Genomic DNA, 25,473 nt, shown 5'->3' with positions numbered 1-25,473 from the left:
CTCCGCCTTTCCGCCTATGGACCGGCATGCCGCAACGTACGCGGGGCTCCGCCTACCTCGACCAATAGGAAGACGAGCAGCTTCACTTTGCGTGTGGCTGAAGGATTGTTAGGCGAGGTCCCGCCTCGGCACCTCAGTTCCAGGGGAAGTGCGCGGGAGGGGGCGCCTCCGCCGCAGAGGATATCTGCGCTGGTCCCCACGGCCATGGCTGCACCGTCGGTCACTCTCGGCATCGACCTGGGCACCACGTCTGTGAAGGCGGCCGTGGTGGAGGACGCACCCGGCGACCCATCGGGGTTCGTGGTACTGGCCAGCTGTGTCCGGGCTGCGCGGGCCGAGGTGGCGGCCCAGAGTGCTGCGGCCGGGCCTCAGGTGAGGCAGCGCCCCGGAGCCGCGCAGCCTGCAGGAGCCTCCTGATAACCCTCTTCCTCCTCAAGGAAGTCTCCCTGACTGCTCCAGAGTGCCTGACCTCCGCCTGTCTGCTGCAGCTCCCTGATCCGTTAGGCCTGGTCCCAGTAGCTTTACTACCTGCTGGCACCGATCTCCCACTCTGGCTTCCCTTTAGGAGCCTTGCCCATGGCACTGTATCCGTGCTCTCTGTCCTCCACTTTCTGTACCCTGACCTGCGGGGAATTCCTCTCCTTGTGTCATGTGGAAGGACCATAGGCCTCCACCTCATTCTTGCCGCTCTCTGTCCCTCACACCTGCCAGTGTCCCCAAGTTCAGGATTCAGTTTGTTCCCCAGGGCAAAATTTGGGTTTTCCTCTGGAAATCAGATGCAGAATCAGGCTCAACTAGAGTGGAATGTGGACTGAGGAACTCAAAGAGACTTGATCAACAAAAGTCTCACCCCCCTCCCCAAGTCCCTAAAGGCTGAGATATCTTGGAGAAAGACAGAAAGACCTTGGAGAAAAGACAGACATTGAGAGATACCTTGATTAGAAAAAGATCAGATTGATAATTATGCACTACAACCGTTATCTTGTAAAATTTGGTAGTCATACACTACATTACTTGTGAAAGCTACAAGATAGAAATGGAGAATTTCACCACAATGAGCTCTGGTGTGAGATATGGCTTCAGAAAGGATATCAATCCTCAGAGCTGGATTCCATTAATTTTCTGAAAAAGGTAGCTCTACAGTTAATTGAAAATAGAAATGAATATCTAGGAACTTTCTGAGTAACTTCATGTCTTTTCTTCTGGATCTCAGCTTGTTCTTCTCTGAGTTTAAATAGGTGGCCTCTGTGGCCTCTTCTAGCCACAAACCTTGATTTTCTGAGCCAAGCCCCACTTCTAAGAGTTTTGTTTTTCCCAAGCTCTTGCCACATATCTGGACTCAGTTCTTTGGGGTTCAGAGTCCATCTCGCTCGGAAGCATTTTAGAGGATAAAGGTTTCAGGAGCACTTTGCATTTTCACAGAGACTTTCAAAATTAGTTTGGTTGGAGCATTAGGACATTTTAGAATGATTATTTCACTTCATGTATTGTGAGATGGAGGCAAAGTCAGCTGCTACTCTGTGAAGGTGAGCAGCAGAGCCAGGATTATAGGAAGTGGGCTTAGGCAGTGCCCTTTTCTCTTAAAATAGGGCCACTTCTTGAACATTACTTTTTCCACTCTCCCCAGCATTCAACAGGCTGTTGTGTGTTTACAAGCACATCCAGTGCACCACACCTGCCTAATGAGGAGTTTAAGGGAGGCCAGTAATAACCCCCCTCGTGTCCCCTACATGCGTGTTGTACTCTGGGACAAACAATATTCCTGTAATTTCATCCATATTGGGATTTCTCAACCATGGCACTGTTGATTTTTTTTTGAGTTGGAAGGTTCTTTGTTGTGGTGGCCTGTTCTGTGCCTTGTAGGATATTTAGCAGCATCCCTGGCCTCTAACCCACTACATGCCACTACATCCCTCATCCCCAGTTGTGACACCCCAAAATGTTTTCATATGGCCAAATGTCCCCTAGGGGACAAAAATCACTGCTGGGGTGAGAACCACTGATCTGTAGAAATACCCAATGGCTTTGTTCGTTCCTCATGACCATACTTCTTACTCTTTAGAAGTATCGTGTACACCATTGTCAAACTTGGCAGCTATGTGGAAGGTCAGGCTTTTAGGTATTTGCAACTAGGGTTTCTAAGGGATGCTCTGTGACTTCTCTTGAGCTATTAAGTTTTTCTTCCTGGGCCTTGGTTTCCTCATCCGTAAAAAGGGGTGTGAATGAGGAGGGTTGAATGAATCTATAAGGTTTTTTTCCAAATCTAAAGTCTAGGATTTGGTCTGGATATAGATCAATTAATATTTTGAACCAAGGAATGGGGGCACTTCCTTTCCTGTTACATTATGGGTATACCCATCATCTGTCCTCCATCATATGCATTACTAAAACTCGAACTAACCGCTGAACACTGACGTCTCCTTGACTTCACTCCCATCTGCCCTGTTTCTCTTCTCCAGCATCCCACCCATACATCTCACCCTCCCTGGGCCCATTTTAAACAGCAGCTCCTCTGTCCAGATACACCATCTGATGGCCACATGGGAACTCTTTAAATCAGCACCGTCCAATAGAAATTTGAACCACAAATGTGAGCCACACCTATAATTTTCAATTTTCTAGTAGCTATATTAAAAAAATGTAAAATATAACCAGTGAAATTAATTCTAATCGCATATTTTATTTAACCCAATGTTTCCAACATGTAATAATTAATGTAAAATTATAATGACTTTGTGCATTCTTTTTTTTCATACTAAATCTGAAATCTGGTCTTTTACACTTACTGCACATCTCAATTCAGGTTAGGCACATGTGACAAATGACTGCATTATTGGAGAGTGCATGTCTAAACATATGTTTTTTCCCTGCTTCCTTCTTCCTTCCTCTACTCTCTTCTTTCTTCCTTCCTTGGGAGATCATGCACAGCCACACACCTCCTCTTTGCCTGTCTTTCACTGCCAAGTCAGTTCTGCTGTAGTTTCTCCTATATATAAAGAGTCTCACTGGGATCTCAGCTTGCCTCCACAGGAAAATGCTTTGTGCTCCCTTTTTACTCCTTCTTCTCCGGTTCTATTCCTCTTCATCTTCCTTTTTACTCCTTTGTTCATGCTTATTAGGAGCCAAGAATTGCCCCAGTCCCAGGTCAGCAGGCTGATGGGCCAAGTGAGTGGTTTGTTCCAAGGAGGGGAAGCAGCATCCTCCCCAGGAGGGAAGCAAGGGGTTTGAGGGCGCAGTTTTCAGATGCTTTTCCAAGAACATAAGTTTTTTTCAGTTCCCCAGTGAACATACTAAATTTATGAAGAGCTGAGCTACATTTTTTTCTCATCTGAGTTTTCCTTCTGGGTGTTAAATATAAGTGTGTTTTGTGACTCGAGGTGATTTTCGTGTGGCAGAAACATTTTACTTTGATTGAAATAGAAATGAGTATTCAGTTTTTGAAATTCAAAATGCTAGCTTTTACTTAAGCTTTTAATTTACCTTATAAAGCTTATTTCATTTACGTCTAACACTTAACCATCATTTTGAAGGTCTTTGAATAATACTTAATCCTGTTTTAGTTAATTAAATACCTCAGATGTTTTAAACTGCAGTTACATTAATGTACATTTAATACATTTTTTCTAGGCACTACAGTTGTCCAACCTAAGTCTTTTCAGAATACTTAAATAATTCTTATAAATGTAATAAGTGTATAACTGTGCAAACCTCAAATGTTCTAACATGTTTCAAATCCTTTTACACATATCATGAGATTTAAATTTGTAGTAACAAATCTAGATCAGTTACTCAATTTCACATTTTATTTTTTATCTTTTTCTTTGTTTTTGTTTTTTATTTTTTCAATTTCACATTTTAAATTGGAATTACAAAGGTAATCTAGGCCAAATTCTCTTTAACATAGAAATTTACTTAAAATGCCAAATACCCAAAGATTTCTTAAGCACAAATATTAATCACATAGGTATGATTCTTTTAAACACAGATATATTTAATTCTTGATCTTTTCACTCTGAAATTTACCTATTTACCAAGAAAACAATAATGTCACTTGGATTGCTTTCCCAAGTGCATATTTTGTGGTGGCTGCCTTAGCTTATTGAGACTTCTTACTGGTTAGAGGCAACTACTGGGGATGAGGTGGGAACCTGGAGTCATATTCCTGGTCTCTAACAGGGACTTCATAATTTAAAAGAGAAGGTGGTTACGGAATCCAAATTTCTTAGGTTTGAGTCACCTCGTTCCTACTTCGGAACTTAGTCTGTACCTGACACCCATTTGGAGATAGTGCTTGAGTGGATTTAGCATTTCTTTAGCTCTGAGATACCCAATTCATTTTCCCATCTGACTCTGAAGACCTTTGAAGTTTTTTCCAAATCCTGCATATTTTTCATATCCTTGTCTCTTAGGACCATTCGACTCTTATTAATATGCTATTTGATTACATTCTATTTATCTCATAAGTTTGTCTTTCAAAGTTATTCTGCTTAGGGAAGTTTTCAAGGAGGCAGTAAATTGGAAGAAACGGCAAGTCAGGAAAAGATGGTCCTGACTTTGTTGAATTTTTTTTCCATCCCCCGAAATCTGTTTACGCTATCGGTTTCTCTCTGTGTAGCTTCTATCATTGCCCAATTAATCTTCTGAAAACATAGCTCTGATGATGATACTCTTCCATTCAGAAAGCCCCAGGAGCTCCCTATTACCTTTAGAAAGAGCCCCTCGCTCTGGGGCTTGCGGCCAGCTGATTGGACCCTAGCCTCTCCTCTTTTACAGCCTCATCTTCTACCACTTTCTCGTACAGCCCATTCCACTGCTTCTGTGCCCAAGTGTTTCCTGGCCTTCTTCCATGCCTGCCTTTCCTAGGTGGGTTTTTGTTTCCAGGGCTTGGCCCTCAGGTCACTCAGGAAATGTTTGCCAGATGGACGAACTAAAACCCAGGTAAAAGCAAACACTAGAGCTCATCCTAAGGTGCTTTATTCCTTGAGGCCTTTCTTGGCTACATCTTTCCTGCCAGATTCCTCCCTGCTGTGTTCTATCGTCTCCTATCCCAACACTATGTGCTTTGCAAAAGACTCTTACCTTACCACTCCTTAGAGCATAGTCTGTCTTGTGTTGCCTTGTCCTTCCTGCTGGACTGTAAGTTCTTGTAGGGCAGGGGGAGTGCTTTCTCAGCTGTACCCACCCACAGTGGAGGGCAGAGCCTGGGCTATTTGCTGAACCTAATCTGCAGCAGTGCCTCATCTGTGAAGGGAAGGCATGGAACTTTGCTCACCATATTCCTACTCCAAGCCCTGCTGGAGGTGGTAGAGAACCCTTAGTCTCACATCGCCTTCCTGAGGCCAGTCGGCACGTGATCCCTGTGGAATTAGCTGGGCAGCCACCACCCAGGAAATCCTTTGAAGCCTCTGTCCACTTCTGCCTGCCTGTCTGTATGTATGCCCTTGCTTGAAATATCTTGTTCTGTTTCTAGGCGCAGGAGCAGGATGTGAATAGAATCATCCAAGCCCTAAACGAATGTCTTGCTGCCCTTCCCCAGCAGCAGCTCCGGAAAGTCTGTGCCATCGGAGTGTCAGGACAGATGCATGGAATCCTGTTTTGGAAAACAGGCCAAGGTATGGAGGGCTCCAGGCATCACATGGTAACAGTGACTGTGGAATGAGAAAAGTGCTGCCAAGAGCTGTCTGTGAAGGATCAGGTTGTCCTGCAGTGAGAAATGCAATGGCACATGCATTTTGTGTATATCCTGTCTGGTACAAATATGTAATGAGTAAGTGAACTGTCCACTCACACATTATTAACACATTGGCCAAGAATAGGGAGAGGGAGAAGAGTGAGTTCTCTCTGATTCTCTGTAGCGTTCCATGGAGTGGATTTCCCACAGCTTTCTCTTTCTCTTTCTCTTTATCTGTGTCAGTGTCTCAGAGCATCACTGTCGACAACCAAGAAATTAGTGTAGCTGTAGGAAATGCCAAGACACTGAGGAGATGCCTCTGAATTGGGGTGTAGTTTTTGTTGTTTAACATAACCACAGATATCTTTGATTTTTAAATTCCAGGGCTCAGTTGCTAGCTAAGCATTATTTAGTTGGTTGTCTTATATCAGGAGATCTGCCATAGTGCAGAGGTGGATGATCTTTTCTGTTTGGCCTCCAGGAGGAGAATTAAGCCAGTGAAATAGCAATGAGCACTTTGCATGCCAGGTGCTTGGCTAAGGATGTTACCTGTATGATCTCATCGAACTTTCCCAACACCCTTATGACATAGGTTACATTACTGTCCCCATTGTGCAGATGAAAAGTTGAGATTTGGAGAGGTTAAAATAATAGGCTCAAGGTCATATGGCAGCAAGTAGTGACTCCAGCTTCTGAACCCAGGTATATCTGAATACAGATGCTGAGCTTTTAAAGGGCTCTGGGAGGACCAGAGCTACAGGAAGGCACAATAACTCAGTGAAGGGAGGAACTTCCTAACAGAATGTCCAAGGAAAGATTAGGCTCCTATAGGAAGTTTTATGCTTCTTATTATGGAAAGAATTGAAAAATATTTTTTTAAATAAAAAAATTTATATTGACATAAAAGTAGGCAGAATAGTATTATGAACCAATACATACACGTTACCCAGCTTCAACATTTTACTGCAGGTGTTTTAAGCAGAGGATGGATGGCTATTTTGGGGAGCTGTAGTTAAGGGGATTTGAATGTTGGATTCACCCCTTCCTGCCTGGAGAGTCAGTGATTCTGATTCCACTGGGCTGAGTGGTGACTTGCTCCTCAGCAGCATGACTGATGCCTAGTGATGCATCATTTGATCGGTCCCCAGAATGGGCTGGGTACCCGTAGAAGCCAGCAAAGGCTCTCTTCCTCCTTCCTGCCCTCTCATCTGCCTGTTGTCAGGCCAGCTGGGGCCTCTGGAGCTGCTTCACTCTAATCAGTAGCAGAAGAAGGCTGATTAGGGTGTTAGAGCTGACCTCTCAGAGGGAGTCTAGGTTGTAAAAGCTTTTTAAACTCCTTAATTTTGCATTAACGAGAATAAATGTCCTTTTAATACTAAAACCCTTCACAAAGAGGACAGCAGAGATCTAATGATTGTGGTCTGGTCACACGCCTTCCTTTCTGCCCATCTCCTGGACTCTGTAACAACCACACAAACCATTGCTCACATTGTTGGAGATAGCTGCTGAATATTTCATTGAGCCAGCCCACATGCCTTCTTGTTTTGTTTTCTGTTTCTGGGAAGGAGGAAAGCCACTGTTTGATGATGATGATACCTGCTTAGCAGAGTTAGGTGAAATCATATTTTGGATCAAGTTGTTCTGTTTTTAATGGCGGTCATAATTCAGTTTGAGTTCAGTACTTTAAATATATAAGGCTCTGTGCTGGGCCCCGCGGGAGACATAGAAAGGATTGGTTGAGGCCCTCACTTTCCAGGGCACACTCAAAGCAGTCAGCATAGATGGGCACCAGTAACCTGAGCAGAGAGCTAAGTGCTTCTATGAGGGTACAAGCAAGCCAGTTGGAGGAGAGGAGAGGGAATGACTAGCGTCTTCTGAGAGGCCTGTGGTTATGCCTGTTTCCAGACTCTATTTTCAGGCTCAGTAATAGCAGGAGAGAAGTGAGTATCATAAAACCAAGCTAAAAGGCAAGCAGCACACCAGAGGAAATATTTGCTAGTGTATGGCAGACAGCTCAGGAATGTGGGTACATATAAAGAACTAATAACAAAGAAAGGACAGATAGCCCTGTGGGAAATGGGCAAAGGTTAAGGACAGGGGGTTCTTAGAACAGGAAATACAAATGGCTAATAAGCATATGAAAAGGTGCTAGTGTCATTCATAATCAGGGACACTCAAATGAAAACAACAATGAGAAATAATTTTTCTCCCACTGGATTGTAAGAAATCAAAATTTGATGATGTCAAGAGTTGGCAAATGGGGTAGAAAGTTAGTTTTTTAAAATACCGCTGTTGATAGTGTCAATCAGCATAGCCATTTTGGAGGGCAATTTGACAGGGCCTGTTAAGAATAAGATAGCTGCTACTAAAAGAAAAAAAGATATAGCTGCTATGATTCAACAGCGATGCTACTTGGAATCTGTTCAGGAAAAGTGGTTTAATGTGTGTGCATAAGGAGGCACAATCATGGTTGTTCACTTTACCCTTGTTTATTTTTATTTTATTTTTTTTCCCCTCTTTAATTCCCTCACCACCCCGCTCTGCTCAGGTTACTGGTGCCCATCTATGCTGACTTCTATCCCTGAGGTAGGGATATTGCCATCTCCCCTTAAGAACTGATCTCTGAAGGCGAGGCGTCTCCTCCCATGCACTGAAGGCACACACCCAGGGACACCCAGGGCCTGGCGTACCTGGGAGGCCTGGCGCACACAGGGCCAGGCTCATCTGGGGCCAGGCTCATCTGGGGCCAGGCTCATCTGGGGCCAGGCTCATCCGGGGCCTGGCACATCCGGGGCCTGGCACATCCGGGGCCTGGCACACCCAGGGTATGGTCTGTGGCTCTACCTGGGGTGCGAACCTGGGACCTTCTGTGTGTAAAGCAGACGTGCTAACCACCACACTATGGAGCCACCCCTTACCCTTGTTTATAGTAGTGAAAAGTGACATTTAATCAAAGGGGAATGGTTAATTAAATAAATGTTGGTGTGTCTATACTGTAGAATGGTATACAGTAGTTAAAAAGAATAAGGTGCATTCATGTATACTGACATGGAAAGAACTGTGGAACGTGTTGAATGATAAAGACAACCCCTTGAAAAATAAATACAATATAACGCTATTTGTTTTTTGAAAATAGACAAAAACAAAATAAAACAAAACCCAACCCAAATCAACCAAACCAAATAAAATATGTGTAAGTGTAAAAACTTTGGATGGTTACCCAGCGAGTGCTGAGGGTGAGAGGAAGGGGCTGAGGCTCAGGCGGGGATGGTTAAGCTGGCCTTTTGCTTTATCTATAATCTTTGAACATTTTACGTTGAGAATACATTCACTTATCACTTATGTAGTTAAAAAATTAAAAGTATATCAATTTTTATACCCCCCCCCCAAAAAAAAAGAAGAAAGAAAAAAGGAAAAAATATACCAGGCAAGATTCTGAAATAGGCCACCTAAATTAAATCCTGGTTCTACCACTCAGTAGCTAGGTGACCTTTGAAAAAAAATTTTTAACTTCTCTGTTCTTCATTTTTATTGTGTATAAAATGGGGATAATTATCACATATGTTATAAAGCTATTATGTAGATTAAATGAATTAATCTTTTTAAAGTGCTTTGAACAAAACCCAGTACATGATAAGAACTCCATATGTTTCATAATACAAACAAAAAAGTAATGATCGTCTAAAAATTAAAAAAAAAGAAAAGAGTTTTGGAAGCAAATAAAGGGGTTAAAAAACACTACAGAGATCTACCTTTAGGGCTGGATGAGCATCCTAGCTTTAAGTTTAGGTAGAAATGTAGTTGTGAGGGTAGACTACTCTGAGGAGGACCCATCCCCACCCTCCCCAGGTGAAACATGATATGCTCAGGTGCATGCATCTATAACATGCCTCCCTGCTCTTCTGGGTAATGGCCAGGTATATTAACAGAGATTGACAAGCTCCCTCAGATCCTTTGCCTGGCTGTTCACTCTATCTGCAACACGTGTCCCCAGATATTCTTATGGCTCACTCTCTTCCTCCATTCAGGTCCCTCCTCACATGTGTCCTCAAAGAGGACTTCCTTGATCACCCTCCAACAGTCTATCATACTATCCCCTTATTCTGCTATGTATTTCTTCAAAGCAACTAAAAGTACCTGGTATTATGTATTTGCTTGTTTGTATTCTATATCTCTAGCATACAAGCTTCATGAAGGCGGTGACTTTTCCTTGTTCACAACTGTAATCTCAGAGACTAGAACCAGTGCCTAATACATATTAGATAATAAATATGTCATTCAATCATGCATGTATGAATGAATGGATGGATGTTTCATGGCCTGAAAGGCAGTTAAATCTCTTTCTTTGGTTCTTAATGAGCAAATTTATAGGAAAATGTATAATGGTCTTGGTTCCCAAATCTGTAGCCTGAGATCAGATACAATCATGAAACAGCTTTATGTGGGGCTTTGCCCTGCTTTGCTTCATGGCAGCACTGTTCAGCAGTGGGGCCGGAGCCTCGCCTCCATCCATTAGATTTGGAGTGTTCTTGACTGCTGATAACTTTTCTTGACTGTCAACATTCTTTTCCCATTCTGCTGCAGTAGTTGTGTTTATGTTGCTTGGAGGTATGGGAAATATCGCTTATATGAGAAGAGAGAACAACAGATATATAATGGGGTATATTCTCTAAAGGCTGCTGGAAAAACCTTAGACCACAGACAGAATTTAGAAGGTAAAGGTTTATTATCATCATCATTATGATCATAAAACATGAACTGGGTACTTACTATGTGTCAGGTATTGTTCTAAGTGCTTTACATGTGTTAACTCATTTAATGCATACAACTCTAAACTCTGTGTATTATGTATACACACAGCACTCTAACTCTAACTCTAACCCTTCCCTTTGCTACTGGCCTGAGAGTAAAGTCAACACATGGGCAGGAGGAGCCACCAGAATTCAGGAAACAGTTATAAGTGCCTTCTACCATTGGACTTACAGATGCAGTTTCCAACAAGATGCTGAACTAGCTTGACTGCTGATTTCTTTCCCCCAAGATGGGTTTCAGAGAAATCACAAGGGAAAAACACCAGGGAAAGGGGAGAACACTTTGAGAAAGCCTGGGGTGATGGGGCTAGTATGTGCGGGCTTGGATCTGGGGCAAGAGGCAGCCAGCCTTGCCTGTGGGAGGATAAATTGGGAGGGAGACCACTGATTCCCCTGGCTTGCCATGGCTTTGAAATAAGCAGCACCTGTCTCCATACCCATAGGAACTCAGGTGTCTTCAGGAATAAAATCAAGGCAGTGGAGAAAAATAGGTGTCCCTGTCCAAACCCCAGGGCTGATGACCTATGATCTAAGGATCTTCATAATATTGTTTCTTCCTGGAGGGCAGAGGGGAAACCCTGACCTGAGGAGATATTTTGCATGGTGGAGATAGCTTATCTGTGGATCCACCTTAGCATTCTTCTGTCCTCCCCAGCCCTTTGGGGCTGATAGGGACTGAGGTCTGGCTCATTTACACATTGCCTGACAAAGTAACCAATATTCCCAAAGCAAAATGATTTCACAAGCCAGGACAAGAAGATATTTGAAGAGTACAACTGTTTCACAAGAAAAACACCATACTGAGTTATTTGATGGAGATTCTATCAGAAGCAGAACTCTTAGAATGGACAGACTAAGAATTTAAAATTAGGTTGACATAATACTAAAAGATATTAGCAAGGAAACAATAAGAAGAAGACATAAAAAAGAACCAAGCAGAAATATTAGATAAGAAAAATATAATAGTTGAAATAAAGTATGTAATAGATGGGATTAATAGCAGAAATGATAACTTTCAGAACAAATAGAGAATGAAAGGTCAGATTGAGGAAATCTCTCGGAAGGAAGAAAGAAAAGACAAAGAAGTAGAAAATATAAAAGAAAAGCTAAGAAACATTGAGGATTCAAATAGGAGCACTGGCATCTGAATAATAGGAGACCCAAAAAGGGAAAAATAAAAGTGGTAGAGGAGGAAAAAATTTGAAGAATGGAGAAAATTTTTCCATAATTGACAAAATAAAGTATAATGCCCCAGACTGAAAGGGCCTGTAGAATGTCAAAGAAGAGATGGAAGGAAAACCCCAGTTATAGCTATTGTAGTAAATTTTTAAGGATTTCAGAGACAAAGAGAAAATTCCAAAAGCTTACCAAGTGAAAGAAGATCCCATGTAAAAGAATTAGAAGCAGATTGATGTTAATTTTTTTTTCAACAGCAATATTCTATGTAAAAAGGCAATGGAATAGTATTTTGGTTGTGTATTGCTGTATTACAAACTACCTCCAAACTCAGTGATTAAAACAGTAACTATTTAATCATATTTTTTGAATCTCAGGGCAGAAATTGAGCAGGGCTCAGCTGACTGATCTACTCTATATGGAGTTGATGGAAGATGCTTGGGAGTATTTATCTGGTGGAACGACTGGTCTGGAGGGTTCTGGATGGCTCTACAGAATGCCTGGTGCCTTGATGGGGAAGGCTGGAAGGCTCAGCTCAGCTGGGGATGTTTTGCCAGATGCCTACATATGATTTCTATACAGTCTCTCCAGCCTGGTGGCCTTAGAATAGTGAGACTTCTTACATGGCATCTGGCTTCCCCTGAATGAGCTCTCCGAGAGGCTCTGGTGGAAGCTGCAAATCTTCTTATACCTAGTCTTGGGAGTCCTAAGATGTCACTCCTGCCATATTTGTTTTGCTCAAGCAAGGCACCAGGTCCAACTCAGATTCTAGGAAAGAAGATTTAGACTCTATTGCTTAATGGGAGGAGAAGCAAGTAATTTGCAGCAATCTACCACAAATCTACAGATGGTGTTTCGAAGTGTTGAAGAAAAAGAACTTAGAACCTAGGATATTATAACTGATTAAACTGTAATTCAAATATGAGGATATGAAAAAATGTCCTGAGGCAATAGGCCGTCAGATACTTTGCTGCGGAAAGATCTACACTGTTTTGGGTGAAATATTTCAATAAGAGCAGAGAAAAATCCAGAGAGATAAATGAAATAAAGATGGCCAGATTTGTTAGTAAAGTTTGATGTCTGAAAATTAATTAGCTAAGATCAAAGAAAAAGAGAAAATATATCTATAATCATCCAGAATCAAGTCTAGATAATATCATCATGACGAGGGTTGGAAGGACAGAGATTAAGAGACTTGAGAGTGTACCACAGTTCTTTTCTTAGCTGGGGTTGGGGGAAATATGGTATCAACTTTAAAAAATGAATATAAAGGAACATAGAAGATTTGAGACAAATGGAAGGAGTAAGCGACTTGCCCATGGTCACATAGCTATTGGTGGTGGGGCCAGGTGCTAAACCCAGGTGCTCTTATAATAGAACCCATGTGTATGAGTGAAGTGTTGTCATGGGTAATAAGGTCTATGCTGTAACCTCACTAGCAGTTATCTCAAGGACATGCTGGTGCTGGCCAGTTGCTCTTTTCTCTGATTTTGGTAATCTCCTTTATTCCAGGCTGTGAATGGACAGAGGGAGGGGCTGCCCCTGTATTCAAGCCCAGAGCTGTGAGCCACCTGGTCACATGGCAAGATGGCCGGTGTAGCAGCGGGTTCCTGGCTTCTCTGCCCCAGCCGGAGTCCCATCTCAATGTGGCCACAGGATTTGGCTGTGCAACTATCTTCTGGCTTTTGAAAAATAGGTACAGACAACTGTTATTTGATTTGGGTGCTGGATTTCCAGAGAAATGAGAGTGGCAAGGGTGCTGTACCTCTAGCCAGTCAGCATCACTCCACATGATGGATTGTCCTTCAGTGAGTGGTCACAAGACCTAGACTTGGTCTAGAACTGCTTCATTTCCCAGAGAACTCTCTATTGTCTTTTCTATTCTAACCCAGAGAGAGAAAGAAGGGGCCAGAGAGGACAAGGGACTTATTGAGGGTCATGTGGTGCTAGGTGGGGCTAGGGCTGCTGAGAACGGCTGATGTCCTGCTTTCCCAGGCAGGGCACATCCTCCCCTGAGTTCCCTCCCCTAATGGAAGCTTTGCTTGGAGCAGCTGGAAGGGCCTCACCTCAGGAAGTCCATCTGGGGAAGCCATAGCCTGTGGGGTTCTGGCTACCACCCCACTATGCCATATCTAGTCCACGCTGCCCACAGCTAGGTGCAGCACATGCTTTCAAGTCACTATTAGACCACATTGAACTGTTTTTGGTATGAAACACAGCCCAGAGTTCCTGAAGTCCTATGATGCAGCTGGCACGATCCATGACTATGTGGTTGCCATGCTGTGTGGTTTGCCAAGACCCCTGATGTCAGACCAGAATGCCGCTAGCTGGGGATATTTCAATACCCGGAGCCAAACCTGGAACCTGGAGATGTGAGTATAACCTTATAGGCTGGCCCCAGCTGAAGGGCAGAACCTCTAGAGTAAGCGCTTCAGTAGAGCTTTCCCCTTTGGGAATAGCAGGGGATTCCAAGAGGCCAGGAATCAGGCCAACGCCCCCAGCCTGTTCCAGTCACTGGGCATGGCTGGGCCTGGTGGCAAGAGAAGCGCTTGGGAGGCTCCTCCACAGTCACCTAGACCGAGGGTGGGCTCCCCAGTTCTCTGACCCAGGCCCAGCCTATAGATTTCAATGAACAACTGTTGCTTTTTAATATAGTTTAAAATAAGGTGAAATGAAAGTAGTAGGTATGAGGGATGCCTTTTAAATTCTGTTTAAACAACCATTTGCTTTTTCAGGTCAAGAAGTCCAGTGCCCTATAAGTTCACTTCCTTCAGGGCCCCAATTCTGAGCTCTGTAATAAAACAAAAAGCACCTGATAGTTCAGGTAAAGGAATTTCTAGCATGTTTTATAAAAATGACAGCCCCATGTTCACTAACCCTGAGTGACGAATGCATTTGTTATTCAGGAGATGGATGGGTTTGACTTTGGTTTGGCCTGTGCTAACCAACTGTGACTTTGCACTGAAACTCTGACTAGCTCTCTCTGCAGAGTGTTTGTGTTCCCTTCAAACACAAGGGGCTGGGTGCCCCATATTATATGCCTCTTACCTAATCTTCTTGATCATCCCTGGTTAAACTGGTTGTTTTCTTCCCCCGGAGGCCACTCCCAAGCTTTTGAAAGCCAGCATTTACTCTAAAAAACTCAAGCCTGTTTCTCATGGATTTAAAAAAGCCAAAGAGACCCCTGTGAAAGCACTGGCTCGTACCTTCCCTTCTGTTTGTATCCTATAGTGCTTTCTTTTGCCGAGTTTCCTGGAAACAACAGAAACCAGAAAACCAAGCACCGAGTAAATACGCTGTCCCCTTTCGGTTTGCAGACTGAGGGCCTCAGGCTTTCCCACCCATCTGCTCCCTGACATCGCAGAGCCTGCCAGCGAGGCAGGCAGAACTTCCCATGCGTGGTTTGAAATCCCAAAGGGGACACAGGTGGGCGTGGCCTTGGGTGATTTGCAGGCCTCCGTCTATTCCTGTATGACCAAAAGGACAGATGCAGGTAAGTCTTTTGTTTTCTCCTCAGACTTCTACTCTGTGTGAGGGTCCGAGGGGCACATATACCTGGCAGTCTCAGCATCTTGTCGATCATTATTGTATAAATATGAAACATACCCCCATCCCTCCGGGTGAAGCCCCTGGCTCATAGTCCCGCAGGGCCAGTTCTGTCTTTGACCACAGTCTATGCCTTTCCTCCCTAGCTCCAGGTGAGGCAAATGACTCTCTAGTTGGCTGGTTTCTGTGTAACTCTAAGACCAAGGATATAGATTAGTAGGTTAAGGTTTTTCATATTTTGTGTTTGTCAATGAAAGTTCCATCCCATCTGATCAGAAGTGCAGTCTTTTCTGTTTTTAGTGTAAGAGAATTACAGTTAGATGGAGGCATCAGTCTAGGGCAAGGGTTTAAAAACTACTTAACTTGGCTGGTGGAGTGTGAAAGCAGCCGTAGCCAATACATTAATGAATAGGTATAGCTACATTCCAATAAAACTTTATTTATAGATACTAAAATGTGAATTTCATATAGTTTTCATGTGTCATAAAATATTCTTTTCCTTTTGATTTTTTTTCAACCATTCAAAAATGTAAGAACACGCTAATGGGAATGTAAAGTAGTGTAGCCTTTTTGGAAAATAGTCTGGTAGTTCCTCAGAAGTTAAGCATAAAGTTACCATTATGACCTAGCAGTCCTACTCCTAGGTACACACCCAAGAGAACTCAAAGCACACGTCCACACAAAAACTTATGCACACATGTTCCTAGCAGTATTATTTATACTAGCCCCCAAATAGAAACAACCAAAATGCCCATCAACTAATAAATGGATTCTGCACAGCTAAAATGCCACAACATGTGAGTGAGTGAAGGTGAAAGAAATGAATGAAGCTCATCACAAAAGGCTTCATATTGTATGATTCCATTCCTATGAAATGCTCAGAATAGACAAATCCATAGAGACAGAAAGTAGATTAATTATTGCCGGGGATTGGAAAGGAAGGAGGTGATTGCTAATAGGTACGAGGATTCTTCTTGGAGTGTGGAAAATATTCTAAAATTAGATTGTGGTGATGGTTGTACAACTCTGTGAATATAATAAAAACCCCTGAATTGTGCACTTTAAAGGGGTACATTTTATGGAGAATTTACATGAATTACATCTCAATAAAGCTATTATTACAAAAAAAATGCAAAGCTGTTCTTAGCTCCTGGGCCATACCAAAAATGATGGTCGGCTAGATGTGGCTTGTGGGCTGTCATTTGCCCATCCTGGGCTAGGGTAGAAGTTGGGCCTGGCTGCCTGAGCAGTGTGGTTGCAGGGTGTGTGCTTCATTTGATCCTCACAGCAGCCTGGCTGAACGGGTCCACTTTGGGAACCCCTCCTTGTTATCAAGGGAACAAGAATTCATTCATTGTACCGGGTTCTTTTTGCCATTACATCTTTTCCTCCATCAGTTAGAACTATTACAATTCAACCCTGAGTTTACAAATTCTGACCAGCACTATCCTCTGTATAGTAGTTTAGTCTTATTTCATTACATTCTTAAGAGAGAATTTCAAGTGATTGGTTTTGTTTTGTTCTTGGTAGTGATTCCTGTTAATTCAAGATTAGCTGAGAGAGAAAGGCAAAATTCTGTCAATTTTTTTTGCACATATATGTGATGAAATTGTTTAAGGTCAAAAAGTTCAAAACCTTTTTCTCCCAAACTTTCAATTAAAATTAATGCCCCAGGAAAACATGCTAAGTTTATTCTGTGACTTTTAATTTTCCCAGTATACCATCTCTCTCCTTATATCCCTTCATCTTAAAGCGTGAATGTCAGGGAACTCACATAGGCTTTGGAGTCTAGATCTCAGGCCTGGGTTGGAATTTCAGCCTCTCTCATTCTTCCTCTGGAGTGACCTTGAGCAGTCAGCTTTTCTTCCTGAGCCCTTGTCATCATCCACAGTGTGGGTGATGATGCCGTCTCATGGGGCAGTTGTAGTGATGTACTGGGGTGGTGCCTGTAAGGCCTGGTTCTTTCTTCTTACCCAGTGGTTTTCCAATCTTAGCCTCTTCCCTCCACAGAAGGCTGTCTTGTGCCTGGATGTAAATGTGTTTTCTGTATAGTGAGTGAGAGGCTTGTCAAATGGGGAGAGGGTGAGATTTAGGCTCCTTCACTGAGCTGGTTATAGTCTCTGGTTCCAGGTTGAGGCTGCTTACCTGTGCTCAGCTTTGCCGTGTCCGTGGGCACATTTGATTAGTCCCCCATCACTGACAACTCCATCTGAGGGGACAGGTGAAGATACATTGCTTCTGATTTATAGTCATGGCGAAAGCCTTGATGTGGCAGAAAGTAAATGTCATCGGCTTTCTGAGATTCGTTTTTGCTCTCCTTGCTTCTGACCACACCCCCGCTCCAGTAAGTAGGTGGGGAAGTTGAATGCTGACTTCAGTTAGTTTGGCCCCCACCAGATGGAGAAGAACAGGCTTTTGGTGAGAAATGGAGGAGAAGAGACTCCTGGAACAGTCTGCAGGCTCTGGCAGACTAGAGGATCTGACGATCTAGAGGAGAAAATCGTCCCCTCTTGCTGGGTCTGGGAATTTCCGCCCTGTTCATGGGAGAGGTTAAGAAAAACACCTTGGAAATAAGAAGGAGGTGGAACTCACGGGAAAAGAATGAGACCTCTGCAGAGAATAAAACATTTGGGCTGAGGTCTCACTCTCTGTAAATCCATGTCTATTGCTGTGTAACAGATCACACCAATACTTAGTAACCTAAAACAGCAAACATTTGTTATCTTACACAGTTTCTCTTTTTTGTATATGTGCCTGGGTTTGAAATTTACTTTGTAAATATCTGTATTTTAAATAGATGAAATAGTTTCTGAGTCAGGAATCTGGCTGTGGCTGGAAGGTCTGGCTCAAGGTCCCTCATGTGATTGCAATCAAGCGGAAGGTGGGCTGGGACTGCACTCATCTGAAGGTTAACCAGGCCTGGAGGGCCCACTTCTCAGCTCCCTCATGTATCTCCTGGCAGGAGGCCTCAACTCCTTGCCACATGGGCCTTGCCATAGCATTACTCACAACTCAGTAGCCACCTTCTCCCAGAGCAAGTGAGCCAAGACGGAAGACGCAGTGCCTTTTTATAACCTGGGCTCCAGAATCACACAATGTCACTTCTACTTTATTCTCTTCATCAGAAGCAAGTCACTGAGTCCAGCCCACACTCAGGGTGAAGGGAATTAGGATCCCCTCCTGAAAGGAGCAGTGTCAAAGAATTTGCGGACACATTTTTAAAACCAGCACACTCTCCCCCTGCCCTGTTGTGACTTGTGACCTCTGGGTTATCCCGACAGGCCTAACCTCTGCTTTTCTTGAACCCCAGTTCTCAATATCAGCACTTCGGTTCAGCTAGCAGCCTCCATGCCTTCAGGGTTCCAGCCAGCGCAGACTCCAGACCCTGCAGCTCCAGTCGCCTACTTCCCGTACTTTGACAGGACCTACCTGGCAGTGGCAGCATCACTCAATGGGGGCAATGTGCTGGCCACATTTGTCCACATGCTGGTCCAGTGGATGGCAGATCTAGGTAAGGCTTGACTCACATAGCAGCGTGTTGTCCTTTCTATGTGGCAGTGTTTTGGTGTCCAACATGCTGTTGAAACTTCTAGATTTATGTCTCAGACCCAACCTGGTTCTAGAACGTCCTTTCCTTCCTTAGGGATCTGAGCTTGTAGCCTACCTTCTGATCTTCTGAGCTGCCATCACCTACTCTCTTTTTTGAGGGGCACCTTCACCCCTAACCTTGAATGTGGAATATCATGAGTCTCCAAGCTCTCCCCTGCCCCACTATCTTACTTTCTCTGTCAATAAGTCCCTTTGGTTCCTTGCATTTGAGGTTTTCCTTCTGATGACTATAGACTGATGAAAACAAAAAAATCAAACACAAATAAGTAAAAAGACTCCCAGTGTTTTACAATATTATAAAATCTTCATAGCATCAATCCTGGTGAGTAGTTCCTGACTCCCTTTCTTGGAAGGGTCCCTGGAGACTCTGATGCCCTCCTGCTCTCTTCTTTAATTTTCAGGGTAGAGTGGATCAGGCCTTCCTCTGGTCTGCATTTACAAGGATACACAGAACCTCCGTCTTCCAGGAGAGGTTCCCTTTCCAAGCACTTAAAGTAGAAATGAAGTTTCTGGTCAGCTGTCCAGGTCAGGAGAAATCATGTTCACGAGGAGCATTGGTTACCTGTAGGAACTCAAAGTCAGTTCATTGCATGAAATGGGTGACACAGTCTGAAGGCGAGGCACAGGCAGCAGGGAGCCCCTGGGAAGCTCTTAGGGTCAGTCATGCAGACAAATGTCGATGACTCCTGTGGGCCAGGAAGGTCAGGATTTCAGGGGTGGGGGTTGGGGGGGGGTCGGCTCTGCCCTGGCTGGGGTTTCCTTGGGAATGCTTCATTCAAATAACTGAACTTTAATTTTGTTTTGCTTTGCATCAGAAAAGGTTATCAAGATGCAGAACCAATTATCAGAACCTTCTGATAGCTGGGTCTATCAGATAAAGCCCTTTATCTAGATACTGGTTTAACTGGCTTGGGTCTGTCAATTGTCTACTGAGTTGGCCAACGTTTCTCTTTATGCAGAAGTACCTATTTTGAGGAAAAAAGAGTGTTTTGAAGGTTAGTATTTTATGTAACTTAAACTTTTATGAAATTTCTACAACTATTTCATTTGATCGCAAACCATAATTGCAAATACAATACAATTTACTCAGATAAAAGATATACATTTATTATCCAGAAAAGGAAATATTAAAGCATAAGATGCAAAAGTAAAACTATTGCTCTATTCATAATAACCTAGATTTGCATTATTGTCCAGAGGTTGGAAAATGGAGTTCTACCCTTGTGTGGTAGTTCAGAGCAAGGACTCTGGAGCCTGGTGGCCTGGGTTTGAATCCCAGCTCTGCCACTTCCTATGTGCCTTTGGAGAAATTATTTAACTTCTTTGTGTTTTACTTCCCTTATCTGAAAATGGGGATCATCCTAGAAACTACCTCAAAGGACTGTGAGGATTGAGTTAATATTGTAAAGAACTTAGAATTGAGTCTGGCCCATAGTAAGTGCGATATAACGCTTGTTAAATAAGCATAGTGTGGTAGTTGTAAACCAGGAGAGTGGCCTCGGTTCCCAGTTTTGCCCCTAGGTCATTACGTAGCTTGGGCAAGTCCCTTCCCTTCTGTGTTTTCCCACTCCGATGTTCTGTGTATCTAGGCCCATGGTGTGGACATTTGGCAACTCATAGCAGTTAATCCCACCAATAGATTCAGATAAGGTGGTGAGCCAAGGGATGCAGAGACTGGGCTCGAAGCCAGGTCTCAGGCCTCCAGCTGGTGTATACCTTCCTTCAGGTGCTCCCCAAGGCCTGCGTTGTGGTCCACGTGTTTCCCAGTGAAGAACACTTTAACCTTTCCTTAAAAAATATTTTTGAAATTTTATTAAGGCAATACAAACACATTATTATTTTTTTTAAAACTGTAGACTTTATTTGGATTTCAGCAGTTCTTCCTCTAATGTCCTTTTTCTGTTCTAGGATTCAATCCAGGGTACCACATTGCATTTAGTCATCATATCTCCTTAGTCTCCCTGTCTTCCATTCGATTGATCTGTTTTTTTCTTTTTTATTTCCTTTTCTTTTTTTCTCCTATTAATTTAATGGTTTTACATTTATGTCTATTCTTTTAGAAGTTTCTAACACACTATGTTTCCTAGGATGTGGAGAGACAGTCACTCTTTTACATTGTTGTGTAGTGTAAATTGGTACAACTTCTAAGGAGGGAATGTCACGCGCACATCTTTTGATCTGGCAGTTTCCCTTCAGGACTCCATCCTACAGATTTATATACTGTACACATGTACTAGGTTATCCACCAAGCACATGCTTTTTCTGAAATTTTAGTAGAATTTATATAGAGAGAAGAAAGACATATGTTCATTCTGCTGTGTTTAACCAGAATCCTGCTAATGGAATTTTGACTATGATATTTAAATTACTTCTCTCTCTCTAGTTCCTGAGCAGGTATAAGTTGAGTTTGTAAAAGTTAAATGTGCTGCTGATGATACTTCAAAGTGACTCTAGATTAGTGGTTCTCAGCACTGCCCACACACTAGAAATACTTGTGGAGTTTTAAAAATAATGTTCATGTTCTAGTTACACCCACAAAAATGCTGATTATTTGGTCTGGGGGCTGGGTGGGGCCTAAGCATGGCATTTTATAAAGGAGCCTTAGCTGATTTTGTTGTTCTCAAGTGTTACTGGTAAACTCTGGTCTAGAACCTTCTACTCAAAAAGTGTAGTCCTCTGGGCCAGGAGTTCTGGTATACTCTAGGAGCTGATAACAAATGCAGAATCTCAGGGCCCACCCCAGGCATGGGAGTCAGAGGCTGCATTTTAATAAGACCCTTAAGTGATTCCTATGCATATTCAAATATGAGAAGCACTGGGCTACACTGGTGGTTCTTAACTCCTGAGGAGAGATTGGCCAGACCAGAATCAGCCCTGTGACCCTGGGATTTCTATGACACTGCTAATAAGTAGTCTAGTACAGCCATATGTGTTATGTCCTCGCCCTTGGGACCAAGGGTCCCAGAGCTGTGGGATGGTTAGGGCTCACAGCAACACTTACAGGACCTCTCCCTGAAGTCTGGGCTGGGGTGTGTAGTGAGAGAGCTGGCTGATCTGGGGCAGAGCATAGGTAGCCAGCCATGTGAGTCTCTGAGCTGGGAAGCAACCAGCTACAGTGAGAAGAAGCAGGTAGTAGACCCATCCTTACCCTTTGGAAATTCTATAGTGCTTCATCCTGCAGCGAGGGGATGTATGAGCTCACACAGGTCTTTTCTGTTCCTGGCAGGCCTGGAGGTTGAAGAGTCCACTGTGTATTCACGCATGATCCAGGCAGCTGTACGGCAGAGAGACACCTGCCTAACCATCACTCCAACAGTGTTGGGCGAAAGGCACCTGCCAGACCAGCTGGCGTCAGTAACCAGAATCTCCTCCTCGGACCTCTCCCTGGGGCATGTGACTCGGGCCTTGTGCCGAGGCATTGTTCAGAACCTACACTCAATGCTTCCATTTCAGCAGCTCAAAGAATGGGGTGTAGAGCGGGTGGTCAGCAGTGGGAGTGCGCTGTCCAGGAACGAGGTGCTGAAGCAAGAGGTGCAGAGGGCTTTCCCTTTCCTAGTGTCCTTTGGGCAGGATGTGGATGCAGCTGTGGGGGCAGCACTGGTCCTGCTCCAAAGAAACCTAAACCAGAAGAAGTCTTAGTCAGACCACTCTTTGGCCAAAGGATTGTTGCAAATTTTATCTAATTAACATATCTGACATGATCTTGGTGTTATCCTTTTCCTGGACAGCTCTGTGGGCAGTTTTTAAACAATGCCTGTTTTCAGGGCACCATCTTGATCAAGAACCTTTCTACAGGGTACACTCTAATAATGCAGCCAGCAGTCACCAAATTGGTGCCTTCTGAAAGAGACTCACTTAGGAGCTGGTTGCAAATGTAAATGTGCAAAAAAAGAAAGAGAGAAAAGGAACAGTAGCCCAGCATCCTGGTCAGCAGGCTCATCTGTGATTCACCTGTAGATAAAGAGAAAATAAATGTGGACTTTAGACACCAAAAAGTCTGGTGGCTCTGGGCTCCAACTAAGAAAAGAAGACTTTCCCACCCCAACACAGACTTGGATTGATTGTTTTTAGGGACATGAAGCCAGAGTTGGGTCACATGCACTGTTAGAGAAGTCTTTCACTACTGGATTGTCCCACATGGCCCCTTTCCCAATCCTGTTCTTTCCTGGCCACTGGTTAGCTGGGGCAGGGGGAGGCCCAAGGACAGTGAAGCAGGCTGGCTGAGATGTAGATGCAGAGGTCTGTGCTGTCCTCATCATGTATTCCCACAAGGAGAGCCTGCTGCTCTGGGGCTGCCCCAGACCCTTACAACACAACTGGCTTGAAGGCATGGAACAGGGAAGGAAAGGTTGATGGCATGACCAGCAAGGGGCATGGATGCTACATGGCCACTGCCACTCAGGCACATTGTTCCCAAGAGCCTGAGCAGGCACCAGCAAGACCCTTTTCCAGGTGTGGGTCTGTGCAGCAGTGGGTTTTTCCCCCTGCACAACTTTGGAATCCTTCCAAGGGGAGGGAGGTATCCGGGCATGCTCCTGCCAGACGGGGTGGTCAGTTTAATCAGAGAGGACCCCTATCCCAGAGGCCCCAGCTGTTCTTCCTCTTGGTGTGGGCCTTGGTGGCCCACCAGGTGTTCTTGTCTTGTAGAAATGTCCCATTGAGTTGGCATGCCTGCAGGGACCCCAGAGCATCTTAAACATTCCCATGGTGGGTTGAGATGACCATGGAATGGCTTCCAAGAGAGGGCCATCATTGCTGCATCTACTTCTAGACTCCCAAGGGTGATCCCAGCCTCAGGCAGACTCTGAGGCACCCAGGCAACTATGAGTTTGGGAAAGCAGTCATGTCATCTCTTTGTAAATGTCACTTTATCAATTATATGATTGTCTGAAGCTCTTTGATGAATCTACTTGGCCGTGCTGATTGAATTTTGGATAATAAAGCTCATTCTCCCATTTGCCTCAATAAAAACACCTCTCTGCTGTGGGAAGACTGTGAGTTATATCAGAGCCGCAGAGTTGGTTTCGGGAGTTTGGACACAGCCCTGAGGATCATTTGTAAGTTGTTCTGTAGCAAGGCCCTGCCGGCTCCACAGTTCTACTAGGACAAGTGGCTGCAGATCGTTCAGGAAAGTTGTGTAATTTTCTCTCAGCTGGAATGACCTAGGATGCCATCATTTTGGAGCCCATCAGAAAGGCCTTTGAGAGAGAAGGCACCTCGGGATAGGCTGAAGGAGAACAGGAACTGGCCCTCAGAGCCGCATTCTCAGGATGCGTGAGTGGAATTTGTACATAAAAGATTAGGAACTGGATGGGTGTCCTGCAAGCCCAGGCAGCCCAGCTCAGTGCCCAGAGTGGTCCCTTTCCATGAATCCACTCTACCTCTGAGGGCTGAGCCTTGCATGGTTCCAGCTTGTCAGCTAATAGTCCTGCTGCCATTTTTATTGCACGTGACCCGGAACCTCTGCAGGGTGGTTGAGTACAGCTGCCAGGGCCTCATTTCTCCAGCCTGAAGTCAGAAACCACTTATTGCTTTTGCCCTCATTCTTGGGAAGTACCAGTAAGTGTTTGAGACCAGTATCATCCTTAAATGAGAAACTGGGCTTTTGGGCTGTTTGCCAATATCCTGATCTTACAAGTAAATAGTAGGCTTACACCTGATTTCCCACCTGATTTGCTTCAGCAAATTTCCATCATTAAGGAATGACACTATGACAGATTTACTACCCACATGTGCAGAAGGAGGAGCAATTTATTCTTTATGCAAGTGACATCAAACTAAACCCTGGAGTGCTTCAATCCACTGATACAACAACAGTTAATATATTTTTTTTTGCGTGCTACTATGTACTAGGAGCTAATCTAACCTCTACTTGTTTTAACTTATTTGATTTTCACATGATCCTAGAAGATGAATTCTATTATCCTCATTTCTCAGGTGAAGAAACCCAGACACAAAAAAGTTAAGTAACTTACCTAAGATCCAATGCTAGGATTCAAATGCCAGAGCCCACTTACTTGAGCATTCTAGGCAGAGGAGTCAAGCTAGGTGAATGTATTTACATTAAAGTGATTGGCATGTCTGGGGTATGATGAATTGTCTGGTGTAACTTGGTCATAGGGCAGATGATAGGGGGTTGTAAGAGATATGACTGGAAATGTTGGCCCCACTGTGGAGGGCCTTAGATGCCAGACTGAGGGGTTTGGATTTTCTCCTGTGGGTAGCGGAGTGGAGGACTGTGGCTTCATGGGATTCTGAAGTATGAATGCTGGTGGCATGGACTCCGGATTGGAGGATGGGCGTTGCAGGATATGGGGGCCAAACTGGAGGAGCCTAGAAAATAGCCTGTGAGAGATGGTGGGGCAGGAACCAGCACGGGAGCAGAGGAGCAAAGGCCAGTCCTCCAGCTCACTCCCCTGCCCTTTTCCCCACCTGCCACACACACCTTCCTTTTGGTCCTTCACAATACATATCCACATAATGTTTATGTGGCTTTCATATTCCTCATTTCCTTTTCTTCTCAAGTGGACTGAAAGCTCCTTGAGGGAGAGTCCCTAGTAAGTATTCTCTGCCCTCCCCTCCCGTGTGTTCGTGTTTGGGATGTCCTCCTCACAGGCAGAACCCTATACCTGTCCAAGGTCCAGCCCAATGCCATCTGCC

At 44.0% G+C, this 25,473-nt stretch overlaps 1 protein-coding gene across 1 annotated transcript; it reads left to right on the top strand.

The window, feature by feature from the left end:
- The first annotated feature begins 84 nt into the window (after positions 1–84).
- On the top strand, positions 85–23,795 carry SHPK (sedoheptulokinase). The gene is made up of 7 exons (XM_006922197.3): positions 85–372; positions 5,471–5,612; positions 13,171–13,354; positions 13,878–14,030; positions 14,976–15,151; positions 18,515–18,715; positions 22,040–23,795. Exons 1-7 carry the CDS (start codon positions 205–207, stop codon positions 22,450–22,452), a joined length of 1,437 nt encoding a protein of 478 aa, XP_006922259.1. The 5' UTR covers positions 85–204; the 3' UTR covers positions 22,453–23,795.
- Positions 23,796–25,473: the final 1,678 nt, after the last annotated feature.

This window comes from Pteropus alecto, unplaced genomic scaffold (assembly GCF_000325575.1).
Source record: "Pteropus alecto unplaced genomic scaffold, ASM32557v1 scaffold398, whole genome shotgun sequence".
Lineage (NCBI taxonomy): Eukaryota > Metazoa > Chordata > Mammalia > Chiroptera > Pteropodidae > Pteropus > Pteropus alecto.
Note: the sequence above shows the minus strand (reverse complement) of the source record. Positions and strands in the feature narration are given on the sequence as shown.